We start from the raw sequence: 18651 nt of genomic DNA, 5'->3' as shown, positions 1-18651 counted from the left end.
CAGACTGTGACTCAATCAGCACTTTTATTTTGTGGTATCCCTGTGACATTAAAAATCAATATTCAGTCTGAAGGTTCATTTTGCACTGCACGCAGCTGTGGCTGACTGTTTAAAACAATACCGAGAAAAAGGCAGAGTGTCTACATCTTTCAGTATCTGCGTCCGTTTCTCAGAAGTAGGTGCGCGTTAGCACTCTTCTACTTACTGGATCTGGTTTTGTGACACAGCACGACACAGTCTGATGTCACTCTTTGGCCAAGAGAACTTGCGCCAACACATGTGAGAAAGAAACCGAAAGAGCCCGAAAAGGAGAAGACCCTGAGTAATCTCATAACACCAGTGTGCTCGCTATTTCATAATCAACTACTCATATTTATCCAGGGGTGAAGTTTTTTTAGGAGGGGGGGGGGGGGGGGGTGAAATGACTTCCAGTAACCTCAGCTGGTTTCCTACTGGTAGGTCCTGGCAGTGCTGATCATCCAATGGGAGAGGATACGGGGCTGCCGCTCCTCCGCGTTCCTCTTCCTCTTCTGGCTGATGGGCGTGGTCTGCTCGTTGGTGCCCCTCAGAGCCAAGATCCAGCTGGCCGTGGACGAGGTGAGAGAACTGACACTGACACACAGACCCCCTATCTGGGGCGTCCAATTCACGCCACACACCCAAATCCTACTACACTGAGAACTAGGACTAGAGGCAGTGCATTTTTAGTGGCAGCATAACCCTCTTGTTTGTTCGTTCTAGTTCAAATTTTTTTTTTTTTTTCCATGACTTGTCACACATGTATATAAACTCAGATGGTCCTCTGTTACTTCTTGCATAACATTTTCGAGATGTTTAGTTTTGACCAGTTAGGGTGTAGTTTTTCTTTCTTTCTTTCTTTCTTTTTTTTTTTAATATCTATTTGTACACGTAATGGGTGTGAATCACACATCCCCATAGAAAAATCGAAATTCCACTGGCAGTCAATCAAAAAATGCACACTGTAAATATGTGGAAGGTCTCTGTTACCAAGGATGTTTTGTGTGAACTGTTGCCCTGGTTACGCAGTACAGTAAGAGGGTTATTGGCAATACTACAGTAGCCTGTTCAATTAAGATTATCATTATAATCCTCTGGTACAATACGCTGTGTTTCAGGCAGGAGTAACAAATGTAGTGTTCTGTAGTAATTGGTTATAATAGAACCAGTGATGGAAATCTAGATCATAGCAAAAAACAAACCAAAAAAAAAAAACAATCAAACCAAAAAAAACGGACTAAATTTTAAGAAGCATTTCTAGGCATTCAACATGTATTAAAAAAAAAAAAATTTGGTACAAAAAGTCTGTACAAAGAACTCTAACGAACTTACCAGCAAAAGTTCAATATTTTTATGGTTGACAGCCTGGGCACTTTTCTTCAGAAATCTGTGAAAAGCTGAGATTTCATAGTGTATGTTTGTCAGGGGAGGGGGGTTGGGGGGGGTGGGGGTGAGACCCAGACAACTTATTGACCTATATTGTCTGACCGCTAACCAGCTGAGTCTGTTTGGTTTTGTGGTTTTGGTAAGCAGATACCCCATATCTTGGCCGTGGAGAGCAGAGGGAAGCGGATGTTTACTAGAGATTTTGTTGTTTTATGCCCCGTCTGGCTGCAGCTGAATGGCAGCATTTCACAAACATAGGATATACTTAGACAGGCTACATGTTTGGAACACATATGAATAGCACATGTGAAAAACTGGTAAATATCGACTGTTTTGGCTCCCAAGCAGGGGGTGCTGGCATCGTGACCAAAGCTTCTGACCATGTCTTGGTATACTCGTAGCGTGACTGGAACTCTTTTTTACAGTTCTATTCATGCGTAATCCATTTATATAAAGCAGGCCTTTAAAGACATTGGTTTTCACCATGATTTGCCTTAACTGGTCAAAATAAGCTTTATGGTGCTATTAATGGCGGTGCACACCCATGCCTTGTGCTATAGGACAAATTCTAAGTCAATAAAGACCATATTTTCTTTTATAGCTATTCGCAATGAGGGCAATTTAAAGAATATTTAAGAAAAAAATTTAAGTGAACAGCATGCGTCCTCATACCCCTTTTTTAAATCAGGAGTAAACACATTGAGGCAATTGAGGCAACAGTTTCCAGAGTTCATTGTTATTTATGATGATGTTATGCAAAAAAAAGATGGGAAAGATCTTCAGTATAGCCAAAAATTGAGAAGGTGTGTAAAGAGATAGAATACATGGAGTGACCTAGATCATACACAAGGCTATGTTTCTGACTGGCTGTGTAGCTGTGGAGTGATGAATAAAGTCAGAGTTGGCCTCATTTTTTGGGGAAATATTTGGCCGGTCAGGAAGAAAAAAAAAGCAGAAGAAAGAAAGAAAGAAAAAAAAAAAAACCCCAGGAACAAGAAAAACATTCTCACCGCATCATGGGAATTCCCTTGCTGCGGTACGATAATTAAGTCCCTCTCCTAACCAACAAATACATTCATGGTTTTTTTTTTTTTTTTTTGTTCCTCTTGTATTTCAGGGTCTTTCTCCAAATATCGTACGATACTTGGCCTTCTTCTCTTTCTTTGGTCTCCAGTTGGCTCAGCTTTTCCTCAGCTGTTTTGCGGACCAAGCACCTAGTGACAAAGCTGGCTCCAAAGTAAGGGTCAAAAGGGCATATTCATATCTGACTCAAGAAAATAGAGCATTCAACCCAAGTATGAGTTACATAACACTAACAATCATGTCGAGAATATTCATTGTTTACTTCGACTTGAAATCAAGCTCTGCCAGTTCCTATGATTCAAACCAATGCCATCCATCACAACTGTGTGGTACTTTAACACAAACCTCCAAAACTTTGAGAAATGCTAAAATGTTTATCAACGTTTTGATTTGATTCATCATCCAATCTGGGCTCTCAGATTATTTATATGCATGATATTTATGAAATCTTGTTTACTGTAAGTTGTGCAGCCCGTGTGTTGACAGCAAAGCGCATGCTGTAGTTTTATAAGGAATGTGGATCCTGGTTCCATCCAAAACTTGATTCCACCGACTATATGGAATCATGGTTTGACAGTGTCCCTCAAACTTGACCATAGATAGATAGATAGATAGACAGATAGATAGATAGATAGATAGATAGATAGATAGATAGATAGATAGATAGATAGATAGATAGATAGATAGTATATAATAATTCAAAAGGGTTTTAGCCATGTAAGTGTAGATTTGTTGTTATAACGGTCTATAAGGTTTGCTTTGGAGGACAACATGGTCTGAAGAAGGACCAAGAGTCTCCTTAAGACTACGGTGAGGATAGGTGGCTGGAAGCCACAGACATGGGAGCCACGCCCATGATCATCCTAGCCTGACTCTGTCACTTCCTGAGCAATGTTATTCATGGCCTGCCTGAGTGTGTGAGACATCCGGTGAAGAGGCGGAAAAACAAAAGTGTATGAAAGTGTGTGTGTGTGTCTGTGTGTGTGTGTGTGTGTGTGAAAGTGTGTGTGTGTGTGTGTGTGTGTGTGTAAGAGGAGGGATGGGCTCTTAGGTCAGCAGTGGGAGGAAACGTGTCGTCACTTCTGCACGCTTGGCACAGACACAAATACACATATGCATGCGCACGCACTCACACACACGCACACACACACGCGCGCACACACACACACACACACACACACACACACAGGGGAAGGTTTGTGCTCTGGCTCTTTTACTCTCGCACATGTGCACAAAAACACTCAGCCACTTTCTGTTTACCCTCAACCCAAAGTGGCCAAATAATTTTTTTTTTCAGACCTCAGAGTCACCATGCCAGCAATCATTGCTTATTTCAGAGCATTGAAAAAAGACTGTATTATTCTTTTACGGCAGAAAAAAAAAACGATGAAATGCACTAAAGAATTTTATTTTGTTTGGATGGATCTCAAGACTGAATAAGGTAGCAACACAGTTTTTTTTTAAACCTGCTAATCTGTTTTCTTCCAGAATTCATGTCCTGTCCAAGATGCATCTTTTCTGTCAAAGTTCCTATTCTGGTGGTTCAAGGGGTAAGAGCATTTATGATGTATTAATCATAACGTCGAAATTAGACAGATCTATCACTCATCAGAACAAAGTCATCCTGCTCATCCTGAGAAAAGTAAAACTGTGTGTGTCTGTGTGTGTGGGATAGGTTGGTTATTAAAGGCTATCGCACTCCACTGCAAGCTGATGATCTGTGGTCTCTTCGTGCGGAGGACACTTCAGAAAAGATCATTTCAGATCTGGAAGAGGAGTGGACAGCAGAATGTACCAAGCTAAAACAGTATGAAGCTCTCAGTGTATTTCTATCACAAAAGAATCACTAAAGGCCAAATATATTCCCATGCTGTGATGGTAGCCTTCATCACGTCAAACCATATTCTGTGGCATATGAAAGGCCATTTTTAAACTTGCTCTATGTCAAACCATCCCAGAAAACTTATTGTCACATCTCATTTTAAAGACATTACTAAAAAACATAATTTTTAAAGATGGAGCCTAGAAGCTCCAGAATGTGACATATGTTAATTGGTAGTTTGTGTGGTTCACTGTGGTTGCTTTACATAGCAAACACCAAATAATTAAACGTCCATTTGAACAATTCCCATAAATTACAAGAAAATTGGCAGAAAATGTGTCAAACGGAGTCCCTTGAGGACACCGTCGAGACATGAAGCCTGAGTCATTTTGGTGGGCCATTAACACATTTCAGCTTTAAAGATATTCTGCTAAATCCTTTAATCTGGTATTAAGTGGCCATGTCAGAGGTCGCATGTCAACAAAGAGCAACGCGTTTTATAGTTAGAGAAAGCTCGTCACGCGATGTGGCAAAAAAAGTAACGTTACTCTTTCATTCTTATTTGTCTGCTTTCAATTAAAACTTTAAAGCAGAGGAGTGGTGTAGAAGGACTTCATGGCCTTGCCATATACACTTATGTCCTGTTCCTCTCTCTCTCGTTCTCTCTCTCTCTCTCTCTCTCTCTATCTCTGACAGACAGGAGAACCACCTGAGCACCAGCGTGGCCCTGGGCTCCAGGCTCCCTGACCAAGCCCAGCTTCTCAGGAAGCTACAGAAAGAGCAAAGCTCCGGCTTCTGCCTCCTGCGAACGCTGGCACGCAGCTTTGGACCTTACTTTCTGTCAGGAACTCTATGCCTCATGATCCACGATGCCTTTATGTTCACCATCCCACAAGTGCTCAGGTGAGAAAACACCGCTACCACAACACAGCACCGCAGTCGCCCCTTTCACCACGGCAACAGTTCTTTCAATCACCTGGAACTCAGAAACCTTGACAGCAACGTGTTATGACTAAGTAATGTGTTATGACTACATCTTTTCAAATAAACACAGATGAAGCTTAGAGCTTGGAAGGTACCTCATACAGTCCACAAAGGGGGGGGGGGGGGGGGGTGGAAAAGTTCTGTACAGTTTGCAGTATCACAGTCTCAAAAACAGGAACTTGCAGTTTCGTTCAGGTGCTTGACTCACTGACCTCATATGAGTCAAACGAGAATCTTGTTGTTTGTGCTCTCTGAGGCTTGATTATGGAGAACGTCTATGAGCTTGAGAAAGAAAAGCCACAGACATAGATGCTATAGCTTCAGGGAAGGTGGCTTAAGCCCCTAGCTGCGGCATTACCAAGGTTGTGGTTGCCTGGACTCACCACAATAAGAGAGTGGCCAGCCAAGAAGGAGGCCAATTCAACCACAAAAAGGTCAGATCTGTGAATACTTAGCTGGTGTGTGTGGCCCAATGGGTTTACACTGTTCATCCACTGCACTGTGCTGTCACCAAAGCCATGAAACTTTTTGGCTGGATTCACAACTATTGCCTTGGTGGGTTTTTTTTTTTTTTGTCTTAAGAGTAAGTGAGTTACTTTAAACAGAAAACTGTACATGTCTCGTTTTAAAAAAGAATCCCCTTCTGTCTGACAAACACACTTTGCTCTGTCTTGAGATGAAATGAACCTGCTCCAGCAATCACAGTTTATTTTCACAATGTTTGAATTCACATTTTCGTGGGATCGTTTTTTTGGGGGGGTTTTCCCATATATATAATTATTTCTAGGTTTATGTACACTGTAAGTTCTACTAATAGTGAGGTAATGCCGTGTGGTAACCTGTTGCCTGTGTTCTCGGCAGTCTGTTGTTAGGTTTTATGAGGGAAGAAGACGCACCTCTGTGGAAAGGGTACTTCTATGCCTCGCTCATGTTCCTGCTCTCCTGTCTCCAGTCCCTCTTCAATCACCAGTACATGTACACATGCTTCACAGTAGGCATGAGAGTTAAGACTGCGGTTATGGGTCTGGTCTACAGGAAGGTATGACTCTTTCCTGCATCATTCTTCAATCACAAACAGATATCTCAGAAGCTCTCTGTAAAATCTAGGTTTAGGTTTTTCGGGAAAGCTCACGCAAGGGAGGTCTCTAACTTAAGCGCTCTCCTTCTCTCGTCCTTTTATTCTCTCTCTCTCTTTCTCTCTCTCTCTTTCTCTCTCTCTCTCTCTTTCTCTCTCTTGTTCCATCACCCCAGTCTTTGGTCATAAACAGTGCTGCACGTAGAACGTGTACGGTTGGAGAAATAGTGAACCTGGTGTCAGCCGACACTCAGAAGCTGATGGACTTTGTGGTGTACTTCAATGCAGTGTGGCTTGCTCCCATAGAGATTGCCCTCTGTCTCTTCTTCCTTTGGCAGGTATAGTAGACAAATTCTTCTGGTAAAAAGACCATTTCAATCAGTCTCTGGCTTTTAGTCTGTATAAACCTTTAGAATGGACCAAGGGACCAACCCACCCCTTGCCAATTGGCAGCCAACTAGCAAGCAACTACAGAAGTAGTTACTCAATCATGAGTAATTTTTTAATTAGGATCAAGTAGTGCCTAACAAGAGCTTACTTGATGTATTTCCCTTATTAACATAATTAGATAAGTAATGAGATGATCTCACACATAAATCCCATTTGACCCTTCCCAGCACCTGGGCCCTTCAGCACTGGCCGGTATTGCCACGGTAATCCTCATCTTTCCTCTCAACGGATTCATTGCCAAGAAAAGGAGTAAACTCCAGGTACGTTACAGCGTATTGAAATAACTGATACAAGACTGTCAGTAGGTTTGCGGTTTATTTCAGTCTATTTCTGTCCAGAGTGGACATGTGTGCCATCCTCCGTCAGCGTTAGTGTCTACACAGCTGGTTTAGATAATACAGGGAAAGTGACGTGGGTGTGTGGGTTGGATTCAAGTTCATTTTGTCCCTTTGATGTTCCTGTGTTGGTCGGATGGAAAACAACCACAGAAAATGGCAATAAAAATCTTTTTTTTTTTTTTTTTTTTTCATTTTCTTTTTGAAAAACAACAGAAGTTTGGCTATGGTCTCCACTTGAGTCAAATTAGCAACACTGGTGGAACACTGGTAGCCATCTTGGCTTGCACGTTCTTCAGAGTTAAATCAACAAATGTGATAAAAATGGAGATAAACCTCTGTAATTGACAAACTGGACCAATACTACCATGATTTTGAGGCTAAAAGAAGAAATGCAGAGGAGCTCACTCTGTAGAAGCAGACAGGAGCAGCAAGATACTTCTTAAGAAAGACCTCAACTAACTTGAAGGACATTATGAGCTATGCTTGGTTAATTTTAAACAATTAGACAACCTAGACAATCCAGCAACCAAAACTTAGACTTTTGTCTCACGGATACACTGGAGGAGAAAAGTGTTAAAATGTTATGCCTATGCATGTGGTGTCCTCAGGAGATTCAGATGAAGTACATGGACGGTCGAATCAAGCTGATGAATGAAATCCTGAACGGGATTAAGATCTTGAAGTTCTACGCCTGGGAAAAGGCATTCCTTGAGCAGGTCTTAGGCTACAGAGAGAAGGAACTGAATGCCCTGAAGAAGTCCCAGATCCTCTACTCTGTATCCATCGCATCCTTCAACTCTTCATCTTTCCTGGTATGTAATGTGAGATTTTGTTTTTGGTATATATCAGATAAACAACTTTCGTTGCCATTCATCATTATGTCTGAGATCCTCTTTCACCACCGGAGATCCCAGTCAACCGAGGACATACCTTCGGTTCTAGCAATCGTCATTTTCGGCTGTTTCCCTACTCTCACCCCGCAGATCGCTTTTGCCATGTTTGGTGTGTATGTCCTCATCGATGACAGAAACGTTCTCGATGCACAGAAGGTCTTTGTGTCCATGGCCCTGATCAACATTCTGAAGACACCGCTAAGCCAGCTGCCCTTTGCTATGAGTACAACCATGCAGGTATCAGCGCAGTCACAATGTATTGTGTGTGAATGCTAAAATACTAACGTTGCAAGAGGGAAGACAACAGCAACTTAGTAAAAAAAACAAAACAAAACAAAAACATACCAACCACAAACCTTATGCTACATTCAGATATACGTAGTTTGATGAGATGACGTGTCATACTTCTGTTATGTAAGAGAAGATCCTTGCATCAGCAGTTCTTTTATTTTTACCAAGTCACTGAAGGGTCAAACAGTCATTCGAGACGAAAAGGTTAAAAGCCTTTTCTGTGTTGCAGGCCATTGTCTCTTTGAAACGTTTGGGGAAATTTCTCTGTCAGGAGGAACTAAAACCAGACAATGTGACCAGATCCCCCTTTAAAGCCGGTGAGTGATTCTATCAGGCAGCAATGTCAGGTCTACTCAAGCGTAGGCTTGACGTACAAATCAAATGCGCTCTCGTAACACGTCCGTTGCCACTTTCCACCTGATTTACACTGAGGGTGGGTGTGTGTGGGTGTGTGTGTGTGTGTGTGTGTGTGCTGTGGGGGGTGGGGGTTAAATCATGAATGGGAGTGAGAGGGAAGGACTGAGGGTGATTTGTTTACGTCTGCGGAATTCCACATTCAGATGTTGGTATGCTTTCACATCCTGCTCACTGCAATGACTCAGCGCGCGAGAACAATTAGGCCTACTTTAATATCATTGCCACAGACCCACCGAAGTGCTCAACATACCACTTAAGTGAATGGCAAACTGTTCTGGCTCCTAATCTGTCACACTGTTCCAGACAGCTTGCTAGAACACAACATAGGCACACTGAAGATTCAGCTAATTAAGGTACATGTAATTGCTGAGAGTCTACAAAATAGCTTTAGGTGAATGCTTTGTCCTATTCCTCACGCTCCTGTCCTCAAATGTTTGTTTTGGCAATCTGATTTCCTGATAACACCAACCCGCTAATGTAGGGAAAAAAAAAAAAAAAAAAAAAAGTCAGCAAATGATATTGCCTAGTTGTGCGCTACCAAAAGGAATGGTTTGTTATTCACGATGATACCTTGTTCTGTAAATGGTCAACACATTTCTTTCTGCGGTAACTCACATCTTCACTCTCTGCCTCTCAGATGAAGATGCCATTGTAGTCGATAATGGAACTTTCAGCTGGTCTAAAGACGGCCCTCCTTGTCTAAAGAGGTAGGCTGCATTGCTCTAAGACAAACCCAAAGGGTGTAATTTATATTTAAATGTTTGCCGCTCCATCAACCTTGTTTGATCTTTCTGTTTGTGTGTGTGTGTGTGTGTGTGTGTGTGTGTGTGCGTGTGCGTCTACATGCGTACATCCAGGATTAATGTAAGTGTGCCTCGTGGCTCATTGGTGGCTGTCGTTGGCCACGTTGGCTGTGGGAAGTCATCGTTGCTCTCCTCCATGCTTGGGGAGACTGAGCGGAGGAGCGGCAGCGTCTCTGTCAAGGTACCCACACCTGCTTATCGTTTTCCGCCCCCAGTCCCTGCATGTCTGGACAACTTTCTTGGTTCTCACATAGCATGAATACATAGAGAACCTCTCCTCTGATAAGACAACAAGATGTTTTGAGAACATTTGCATGTCTGTAGGCTGCTTTGCCTAATCCAAAAATTATACTAGAGTGATTTGCATTTTGATTGGATAATAAGTCATTTAGTTCAGACGGGCAAAATCTTTTAAGAAACTAACTGGAACTGGAGCCGTGCTTTTGACTGAAAGCATATTTGACTATAATGTGGATTCCTATGAAACATTATTCACCATTAGCCTCTACATGTGTATACACATGTCTCAGGGCTCATTAGCCTATGTGCCTCAACAAGCCTGGATTCAGAATGCAACACTCCAGGACAACATTCTGTTTGGTCGGGAGAAGAAGAAAAGCTGGTACCAGCGTGTGCTGGAAGCATGTGCCCTCCTGCCAGACCTGGAAATTCTGCCCGCTGGGGATGCCACAGAAATTGGAGAGAAGGTGAGACTCCATCAACCATTATGTTCAGTAGCTTTTATCCAAGCTCTCTCTCTCTCTCTCTCTCTCTGTTAAACAGCTATACATGGATGCTTTAAAGGGTTATTGTGAACTCTTTGGTCCTGTCGTGGTGTTTTTTATGGGTCCAGGGTTTAAACCTCTCTGGAGGTCAGAAGCAGCGCGTGAGTCTGGCTCGAGCCGTCTACAGAAAATCTGACGTCTACCTGCTGGACGACCCCCTGTCTGCCGTGGATGCCCATGTGGGGCAGCACATTTTCGATAAAGTCATTGGACCAAAGGGCGTCCTAAGAGACAAGGTGACCATTGATCAGTCATCCTCACAGACTTAGAAGTATGAATTAATACACTTTTCAAACATTGGAACAAACCCAAGTTAGAGGTGCATATTATTAAGAGCTGTGCCCATCTTAGTGTGAAAAGCCCATTCCGGCCAAGCTAATGAAGCTAATTATTGGTGTGTTCATAGACTCGGGTTCTGGTAACCCACGGGATGAGCTTCCTGCCTCAAGCAGACCTGATCCTGGTCCTGGTGGACGGAGAAATAACTGAGATTGGCTCGTACCAGGATCTACTGAGTCGTAACGGAGCCTTTGCCGACTTCATCCGCGTGTTTGCCAGCTCAGAGAGAAAGGAGAGCTCCACACAGAGAGGTCTGGGGCCTATGCTGTGGAAATATAGCACACAGCATCTCTTTCTCTGTCTGTCTCTCTTTCTCTCTCTCTCTCTCTCTTTTTTCTTCCGCTCCCTCTCTGACTTACAATAGTTGAATGTGTGTTTTTCCTGCATATCGATCATGTATTCTCATTACAGGCTCCAGGAAATCTTCCTCCAGGTTAAGCATGACAGATTTTATGCCATTCTCCAGAGACCTGTCTCAGGAGCAACTCATTGGGTATGTGATACCGAAGTGAAATGGGGGGCGGCTCAGTTACAGTTTTGCTCATGTTTAAAAAAAAAAAAAAAAGAAACTAAGATGATAGATGAGACGTGTAAGTTTACTCCTTTTTTCGTTGCTCAGTGGCGACACAAGCAGTGTTAGCATGCAGAGCGTCGAGCCGCTGTCCGATATCGATCAGGATCAGGTGCCAGAGGACCTGGGCAGGTTGACAGAGGTGGACAAGGCCCGAACGGGCAGGGTGAGTTTAACATCTTCACAACTCCCTCTGCCAGACAAAATCACATTAAATCTCTCCTTGACATATTGTGATATCCTTTTAGTCATGTCAAACCAAGATGTGTTTTCATATACTTCTGACAGGCCAGTGTCACGTTTAGAAATAAATCAATCTGCAGGTAGTACACCCCATCTGCAAAACAGTGAAAAGTCATTATCTGTCATTATTACTATCTCATGCTGATTAGTGCAGTGATTCCCAATGTATTAGTTTGTGTCGTGAGAGTATTGGCAAGATATGACACATTAACATTTTCATTTGTCCTGCTAATCAGAAGCGCATTGATACACTAATACAAAAGCCTTGAATGGCCTTCAAAAACACATGGGTTCAGCAAAACACAACCACAGCGCCCTCTACTGCTCTCGGAAATCGTATGCTCACAGCGTGTTCCATGCTGCACGAGGCAGCGTGATGTCTGAGGCCCATTCGTGTCAAATCCAACGGCATTTTACTTTCTCTCCGTCTCTCTAGGTTAAGATGGAGCTGTACATCGAATACTTCAAGACCATTGGCTTGGCTTTGATCATATCCATAGTGTTCATGTACGCGTTCCAACAGGCTGCTTCTCTGGCCTACAACTACTGGCTCAGCATGTGGGCAGACGAGCCTGTAGTCAACGGCACGCAGCTCAACACAGACATGAAGCTGGCTGTATATGGAGCCTTGGGATTTGCACAAGGTCAGTAAAGAACTCAGCTGTCTGATGACAGTGAGGAGGACAACTCTTATACCATATTTTTTTTATACATTTAAGTACCGATGCCAAACTTAATTTATTCATAGACATTTTGGACAGATAATAACAAGTGCTGTTATAACAAGTGTGAAATATATTCTGAGAATTAGTCTGATGCCCTATATGTCTCTCTCTCTCTCTCTCTCTCTCTCTCTCTCTCTCTATATATATATATATATAAATATATATATTCAAAATACCTATCTGATGTAAGAATTGTTATACATAGATCAGCATATGAGATATACACATATTTTACAATATATACACTCTGTTATAAAACATCATACTGAGGACATGTATGCTTAATACAAATAGTACACCTTTATGTCTTCGATCTTTTAGTGAGGAGGTTCTAACTAATTTGTCATGGGAACTACGCATAATGTGTGTTTTACAGAATTGAAACTATATCTAGTAAATATAACAAACAAAAAAGAGCCAGAATAATCCAACTGCTGTTTTCCAGGAACACTCATTTCATGCACAAGCTGTGTGAATTTGAATCAGTTTCCTCAGTCTGCTGAATAATTACAACATTATTGATTTTTTAGGTGTGGCCATTTTTGGAACCACTGTGGCCATCTCAGTGGGTGGCATCATTGCCTCACGCTATCTGCACCTGGAGCTTCTCAACAACGTTCTCCGTTCCCCCATGTCCTTCTTTGAGCGTACGCCCAGTGGCAACCTGCTCAACCGCTTCGCCAAGGAGATCGACGCCATCGACTGTATGATTCCCGACGGTCTGAAGATGATGCTTAGTTACTTTTTCAAGCTAATGGAGGTCTGCATCATCGTGCTTCTGGCCACGCCTTTTGCTGCCCTCGTCATCCTGCCCCTGACACTCCTCTACGCTTTCATACAGGTTAGCCATGGCCATTTTTGAAAACAAACAAACAATCAAACAAACAAACAAACAGACAAATAAAATACCTATTCTAAGAAGCCATCCATTATATAACCCTCTTCGCCCCAGCCTGCTGTCAGAGCAATTCCATAAGGAATCTTGGGAATCTTGAGTTTTTGACCGGACGACGTGTTTCCTTGTCTTGCAGAGCTTCTACGTGGCGACATCATGCCAGCTGCGTCGGCTTGAATCGGTGAGCCGTTCGCCCATCTACACCCACTTCAACGAGACGGTGCAAGGTGCCAGTGTCATCCGCGCCTTTGGCGAGCAGTACCGCTTCATCCTACAGGCCAACCAAAGGGTGGACCACAATCAGACCTCCTATTTCCCTCGCTTTGTGGCTACCAGGTAAGGACCTCTGTGTCTGCTCTGCATACCATTTGAAGATGCGTCTAGAGGGCAGACATTAATGTAGTTCACTCCAAAACTGACACCGGAGAAATCCAATTTTAGATTGGCACCCTAGAGCAAGTTTTTCTCCGAGTCGTAAAGATCTGTGAATACAATTTCATCTAAATCAGTCTGTTAGAATTCAAAGAGGTGGCAAAAACATGTTGTCAATTACAGTAAACATTATTTTGAAAGATTTAAAGTGATAGCTATGTGTCATTACATGGTACGTGACTACATGACACTTTAGGAAGGGTCAAAGCGGAGGCTGTGAATTCATGTGTATCTGGTGTCCTGAAGGTGGCTAGCAGTGAATCTGGAGTTCCTTGGCAACATCGTGGTCCTAGCAGCAGCTGTTCTGTCTGTGATGGGAAAAGAGACACTGAGCCCGGGTATCGTTGGTCTGGCAGTCTCCCATTCTCTTCAGGTAAGAGGTTCTACCTGGAATTAAAACAGCTGCCGCATGATACGCCAGTCAAAGGGAGCATTGTTGATTGCTCCATTCAGTTTTGCAATATTATATGTCTAACCTCAATCCAAAGTTCCTCATCTTGCATCATGGTGATTAACTGTGTTTCTCAACGTATGCGGTTGACACTTTTGAAATTATGGTGCGGTGGAGCAAACCCAAACGCTCGTGTTGCTTAAGGGGACTTGCACAAGAATAAGAAAAACCAAACCACACCACAGACATGGCCTCTGACGATGAACCTCTATACGACGACTGACTGAACACCTATGTGTTACAGGTAACTGGTATCCTAAGTTGGATAGTGAGGTCCTGGACAGATGTGGAAAACAACATTGTGTCTGTGGAGAGAGTGAAAGAGTATGCCGACACACCCAAAGAGGTGAGTTATGCTAACCATTCTTTCTCTATGACTGTCACGGCTCCAGATGAGCCACCCCCCCCCCCCCCCCCAAACTCTTATTTGCATGAATGTCACACTAAATATTTGCATACAATTAAACCTTTGCAAAAATTCGAATTTGTGTAGTTTCCATTCAGTGTTTTGATGCCCTCTGAGAATATTTCAGTGCCTCAAAATATGTGTGGTCTGCGGTCTGTATAAATATATGCACATTTGCACACAATATTCCAAATATGCAAATACCGGCATTCTAAAAGTTTGTTTTTTGTTCTTTGGGGGGTTTTTTTGGGCATACTGATTAACAGCGGGAATCTTGTTATATTTTCATGTACAGTCAGCTTGGACCATAGAAGGCAGTTCTCTACCCCCAACATGGCCACAAACTGGCACCATAGAGTTCCATGACTATGGTCTGCAGTACCGAAAAGGCCTAGAGTGGGCATTGAAAGGCATCTCCCTCCACATCAAAGAGCGAGAGAAGGTAAGTGTTGAGTAGGCCTCTAACAGTGCTACTGTTGTGGCACAGTAGTTGTGTTAAGGCTCTGTAATAATCGTAGTATATTTTCTAGTGCAACAGCAGCTTGCATTGCAACACAATGTTCATTTAGAGTTTAGTTGTACACACATGATTTATTTGGAGCTGAGGTTTCTAACCAGTAGTCATTAAGGAATCAAATAGGGCATTGCCTGAGTGACAGCCAAAGTTCACTGTGACATAAAACTGCATTCTGCAAGTAAACTGCAGTTTAACTCCCGAAAACCTTCCCTCAAAAAATTAACCTGGCTCGATTTTCCTCCTAGGTGGGTATCGTTGGAAGGACTGGAGCAGGGAAATCCTCTCTGGCCCTGGGGACCTTCCGGATCCTTGAGGCAGCGAAAGGAGAGATCTACATCGACGGGATCAAAATCGCTGAGCTTGGGCTTCACGACCTGAGATCCCGCATCACAATCATTCCACAGGTAAACACCAAAAACGCATTGATAATTCTGTAACATGTGACCGCCAATGCTATGCAACACATGTAATAAGGTGCTGTTTCTTGGTATAAGGGTATATGATGACTGGTCTTGGCTTGCATTGTACCTGGAATTGACAGCGCTTCTTAACTTAATAGTGCTGTATGTTTTGTGCCATGAAGAAACTCCCTGTCACATTAATAGAGTCGATATGTGATGCGAATAAAATGCTAATAGCTCATTACCCAGCTTATCCGTCAAATAAAGTCTTCGTCTAAGTTCTAAGACACTGGTTGTAGTCAACCAATGTCGGTCCCTGACAAACTGGATTTGACAAAACTAACCAGAGAGCACAGGACAATAAGTTTGTGTTTTCCCTCACCACACCAGGATCCTGTGCTGTTTTCTGGTTCCTTGCGTATGAACCTCGATCCCTTCGACGCATATTCGGATGAAGAAGTTTGGAATGCTCTGGAACTGGCTCACCTTAAGAACTTTGTATCTGAACTCCCTGACAAACTAAGCTATGAGTGCTCGGAAGGAGGGGAGAACCTCAGGTAAGACCTACAACAGAGCATGTGCACCTTTGGCTAGTTATTCCCTGCAACTAGGGGCTAACTAGCTAGCTAGACAGCTTACAGAAATCTTAAAAATGCATGTATCGAATGATTCACTGTGTGCTTATTTCTCAGATGAAGCTTACTCCAAAACTGAAAAAAAAAGGATTCTCTGATGATCCTTCTTTTTCTAGTCCATTACTGGATGATATGTGTCTGTGATACCAAAGCTAAGTCCCAGTTCTGTAACTGCGATTGTTCTGCAGTCTTGGGCAGCGACAGCTGGTGTGCCTGGCTCGGGCCCTCCTTCGTAAGACGAAGATCTTGGTTCTGGATGAGGCAACAGCTGCCGTAGATTTGGAGACGGATACCCTGATCCAGTCCACCATCCGCAGTCAGTTTGAGGACTGCACCGTCCTGACTATTGCCCACCGTCTCAACACCGTCATGGACTACACCAGGTAGGTCTAAAGCTGCATTTTAAGCGGAATTTCGCTTCGTTTCCCTCGTGCCGGTTTGATCGCTTGCCCGAAACAGGAACAAGCGAATTTTGCGCCACGTCACAGCAAGCATTTTTGATTACACCGATTAAATTAGACACGATCAGCTTGTCCTCCATCTTGATTGAAGAGATTTCTGAGAAGGGGGGGGGGGGCGTGGCTTCTAGCTCTACTTGAAGATGACTGGCTTTCACCAGGTGAAATTTTCACTCAAGTTGAACAGTTTTAAATTCAAGCAAAAGCTCCTTTTGCCCATCTCGCGTCGCTCGCAGTTTCGCCCCCGATTAACTCCGCCCATTCGCCTCCCACCATCGGCGTTTCATGCATTCGCGTCGCTCGTAAATTTCGTGTCGTGTTCGGTTAAAACACAGCTTAAGAGCTTAGTAGTCAATCAGACAGTGTTAGGGCTGCTTGTCCAATAAATATATAAAATAAATAAAGTTACAGAGCCGTGCAATTGCTGAAACAGAGGTTGATTCTTCCAGGAAAGGTTTTTTCCTTTTAGATTTTTCTTTGCCTAAAAACCATTTGATGGCTAAATATGTTCTTGTGATCAAGGTTTCTGAACAACTTTGGCATCTGTGAAATATCTGTTTATACAAACACAAATGTAAATCTTATCCTCACCTCTTCCCAGGGTCATTGTGATGGACAAAGGCCACATCCTGGAAATGGACTCCCCTGCCAACCTCATAGCCCAGCGAGGCCAGTTCTACCGCATGTGCCGAGAGGCCGGGTTGGCGTGAGCTGACCAGTCCGGGTCCTAAGACACTGCCAGGGTGCCCCCTTTCTGGAGGACCAGTCTTATCGCAACAGACAGTCTCATCATGGGTGAAGCACCTTTGAAGGCGAAAGTGTATAAAAAATGATGGTTCTCCAGAGAAACTGACACGTTGTGGTGCTGAACGAGCGAAAAGACTCAAGATCTGCTTTGACATCTCATACATACCAGAGCTATTAATACAAATTTTAAGCACATTTTTTTTTTTTGTTCAAAATGCACAGGTGTGTGTGTGTATTAACTGAAGCTACCAGGTGAAATGCTATTTTCTCAGGTTAAGTGCCTTGTGTAAGGGCGCAGTAGCTAAAGTGCCATTTCCACCAATAAGGGGAATTATACACATTACTGAATGTGAATGACCAGAATACTAAATTAGCCATAAACGTTCTTGCACATTGAACATTTTATGAAGACGACATCTCACTTCTTGACATCAAAGTGCCATACTCTTCTGTTTGTTTATTCAGTTAGTAAACTGAGGAAGGAAACTGAAAGGGTTTTTTGTTTGTTTGTTTGTTTGTTTGTTTGTTTTTTGTTTTAATAAAAGAAACTGGGACAAGTACGTTAACTGTTACACTGCAACATAAACTGACGTGGAAAAAAAAAAAAACCCAAGAAATGCACAGCTCCCAGACAGACTCTGAAACCAGCCATTTAAGTATTTACGAGAAGAGTGAGGAAGTAAACATCACAGTGGCCTAACATACTTTCCTTCCAAGTAGGTTGTGGTGTTTGTTTGCTTCAGGGAAAGTAAACACATAAAAATAAGATATGACATTACAATCCACCGATCAAGATATAACATTATACTCTGTGCTTGGTATATGATTAGACTTTTATAACAAAACTGGATGAGGAGGGGGGAAAAAAGGGCAGTTCGAATGGCATTTTGCACATTTGTTCAACACTGTCTGTTATATTTTAGCTTTTTAGTTTTCCCTGTACGTGTAAAGGTTGTTTTTTTTCATACAGATGATTATTTTTACTCTGAAAAGTTTTTAAACTTATGAAAATCCAAGTTAAGTAGTTATAGTGGATGTCTTACTGGTAAAGACACGATACACATTATATGGTAGTTGTGACATGTTTAAAAAAAAAAAAAAAGAAAAAAAGTATGTGCCTTTTTTTAATGCTCAAAACTGTACTATATTTGTACATTTTAATATTTATATTTAATCATGAAGTTTTGACTGATGTTTTTTGGGTGTTTTTCCTTTATGTAAGAATTATACATGTGAAGTATTAAAACTTTTTGAAGAAACTGGCAATGTCTTGAACGAGATCTGCAAGCTAATAATGAAATCTGTCTAAGTGCAGCTAGAAATATTTTAAACATATAGATTACAGTGTTTACAAAAACAAATTAGACGGTAGGTTTCGTCAATGACTTGGTAGACAGGCAAGTGTCTACCCCCCTCTACCGGTCAAACCGAAAAGTGCAAGCAGACAAATACAATAATGACAGTACGTGAGTAAGAATGAAAACAA

At 42.5% G+C, this 18651-nt stretch overlaps 1 protein-coding gene across 1 annotated transcript in view; it reads left to right on the top strand.

Moving 5' to 3' along the window:
* The window catches only part of abcc6a (ATP-binding cassette, sub-family C (CFTR/MRP), member 6a), a 21791-nt gene extending 4663 nt beyond the window's left edge, over positions 1-17128 (top strand). Inside the window, 28 exon segments of the mRNA XM_030781076.1 lie at positions 460-597; positions 2522-2641; positions 3976-4037; positions 4163-4294; positions 5006-5212; positions 6155-6332; positions 6545-6706; positions 6986-7078; positions 7765-7968; positions 8140-8286; positions 8570-8657; positions 9395-9464; positions 9615-9741; positions 10091-10267; positions 10414-10581; positions 10752-10935; positions 11096-11177; positions 11304-11421; positions 11935-12142; positions 12754-13064; positions 13255-13454; positions 13797-13923; positions 14246-14347; positions 14703-14849; positions 15170-15328; positions 15716-15882; positions 16149-16343; positions 17020-17128. Coding sequence (XP_030636936.1) covers positions 460-597; positions 2522-2641; positions 3976-4037; positions 4163-4294; positions 5006-5212; positions 6155-6332; positions 6545-6706; positions 6986-7078; positions 7765-7968; positions 8140-8286; positions 8570-8657; positions 9395-9464; positions 9615-9741; positions 10091-10267; positions 10414-10581; positions 10752-10935; positions 11096-11177; positions 11304-11421; positions 11935-12142; positions 12754-13064; positions 13255-13454; positions 13797-13923; positions 14246-14347; positions 14703-14849; positions 15170-15328; positions 15716-15882; positions 16149-16343; positions 17020-17128 — 4182 coding nt within the window.
* Positions 17129-18651: the final 1523 nt, after the last annotated feature.

This window comes from Chanos chanos, chromosome 8 (assembly GCF_902362185.1).
Source record: "Chanos chanos chromosome 8, fChaCha1.1, whole genome shotgun sequence".
NCBI classification, from domain to species: Eukaryota; Metazoa; Chordata; class Actinopteri; order Gonorynchiformes; family Chanidae; genus Chanos; species Chanos chanos.
The sequence above is the reverse complement of the archived record's forward strand: the minus strand, read 5'-3'. Positions and strand labels throughout refer to the sequence as shown.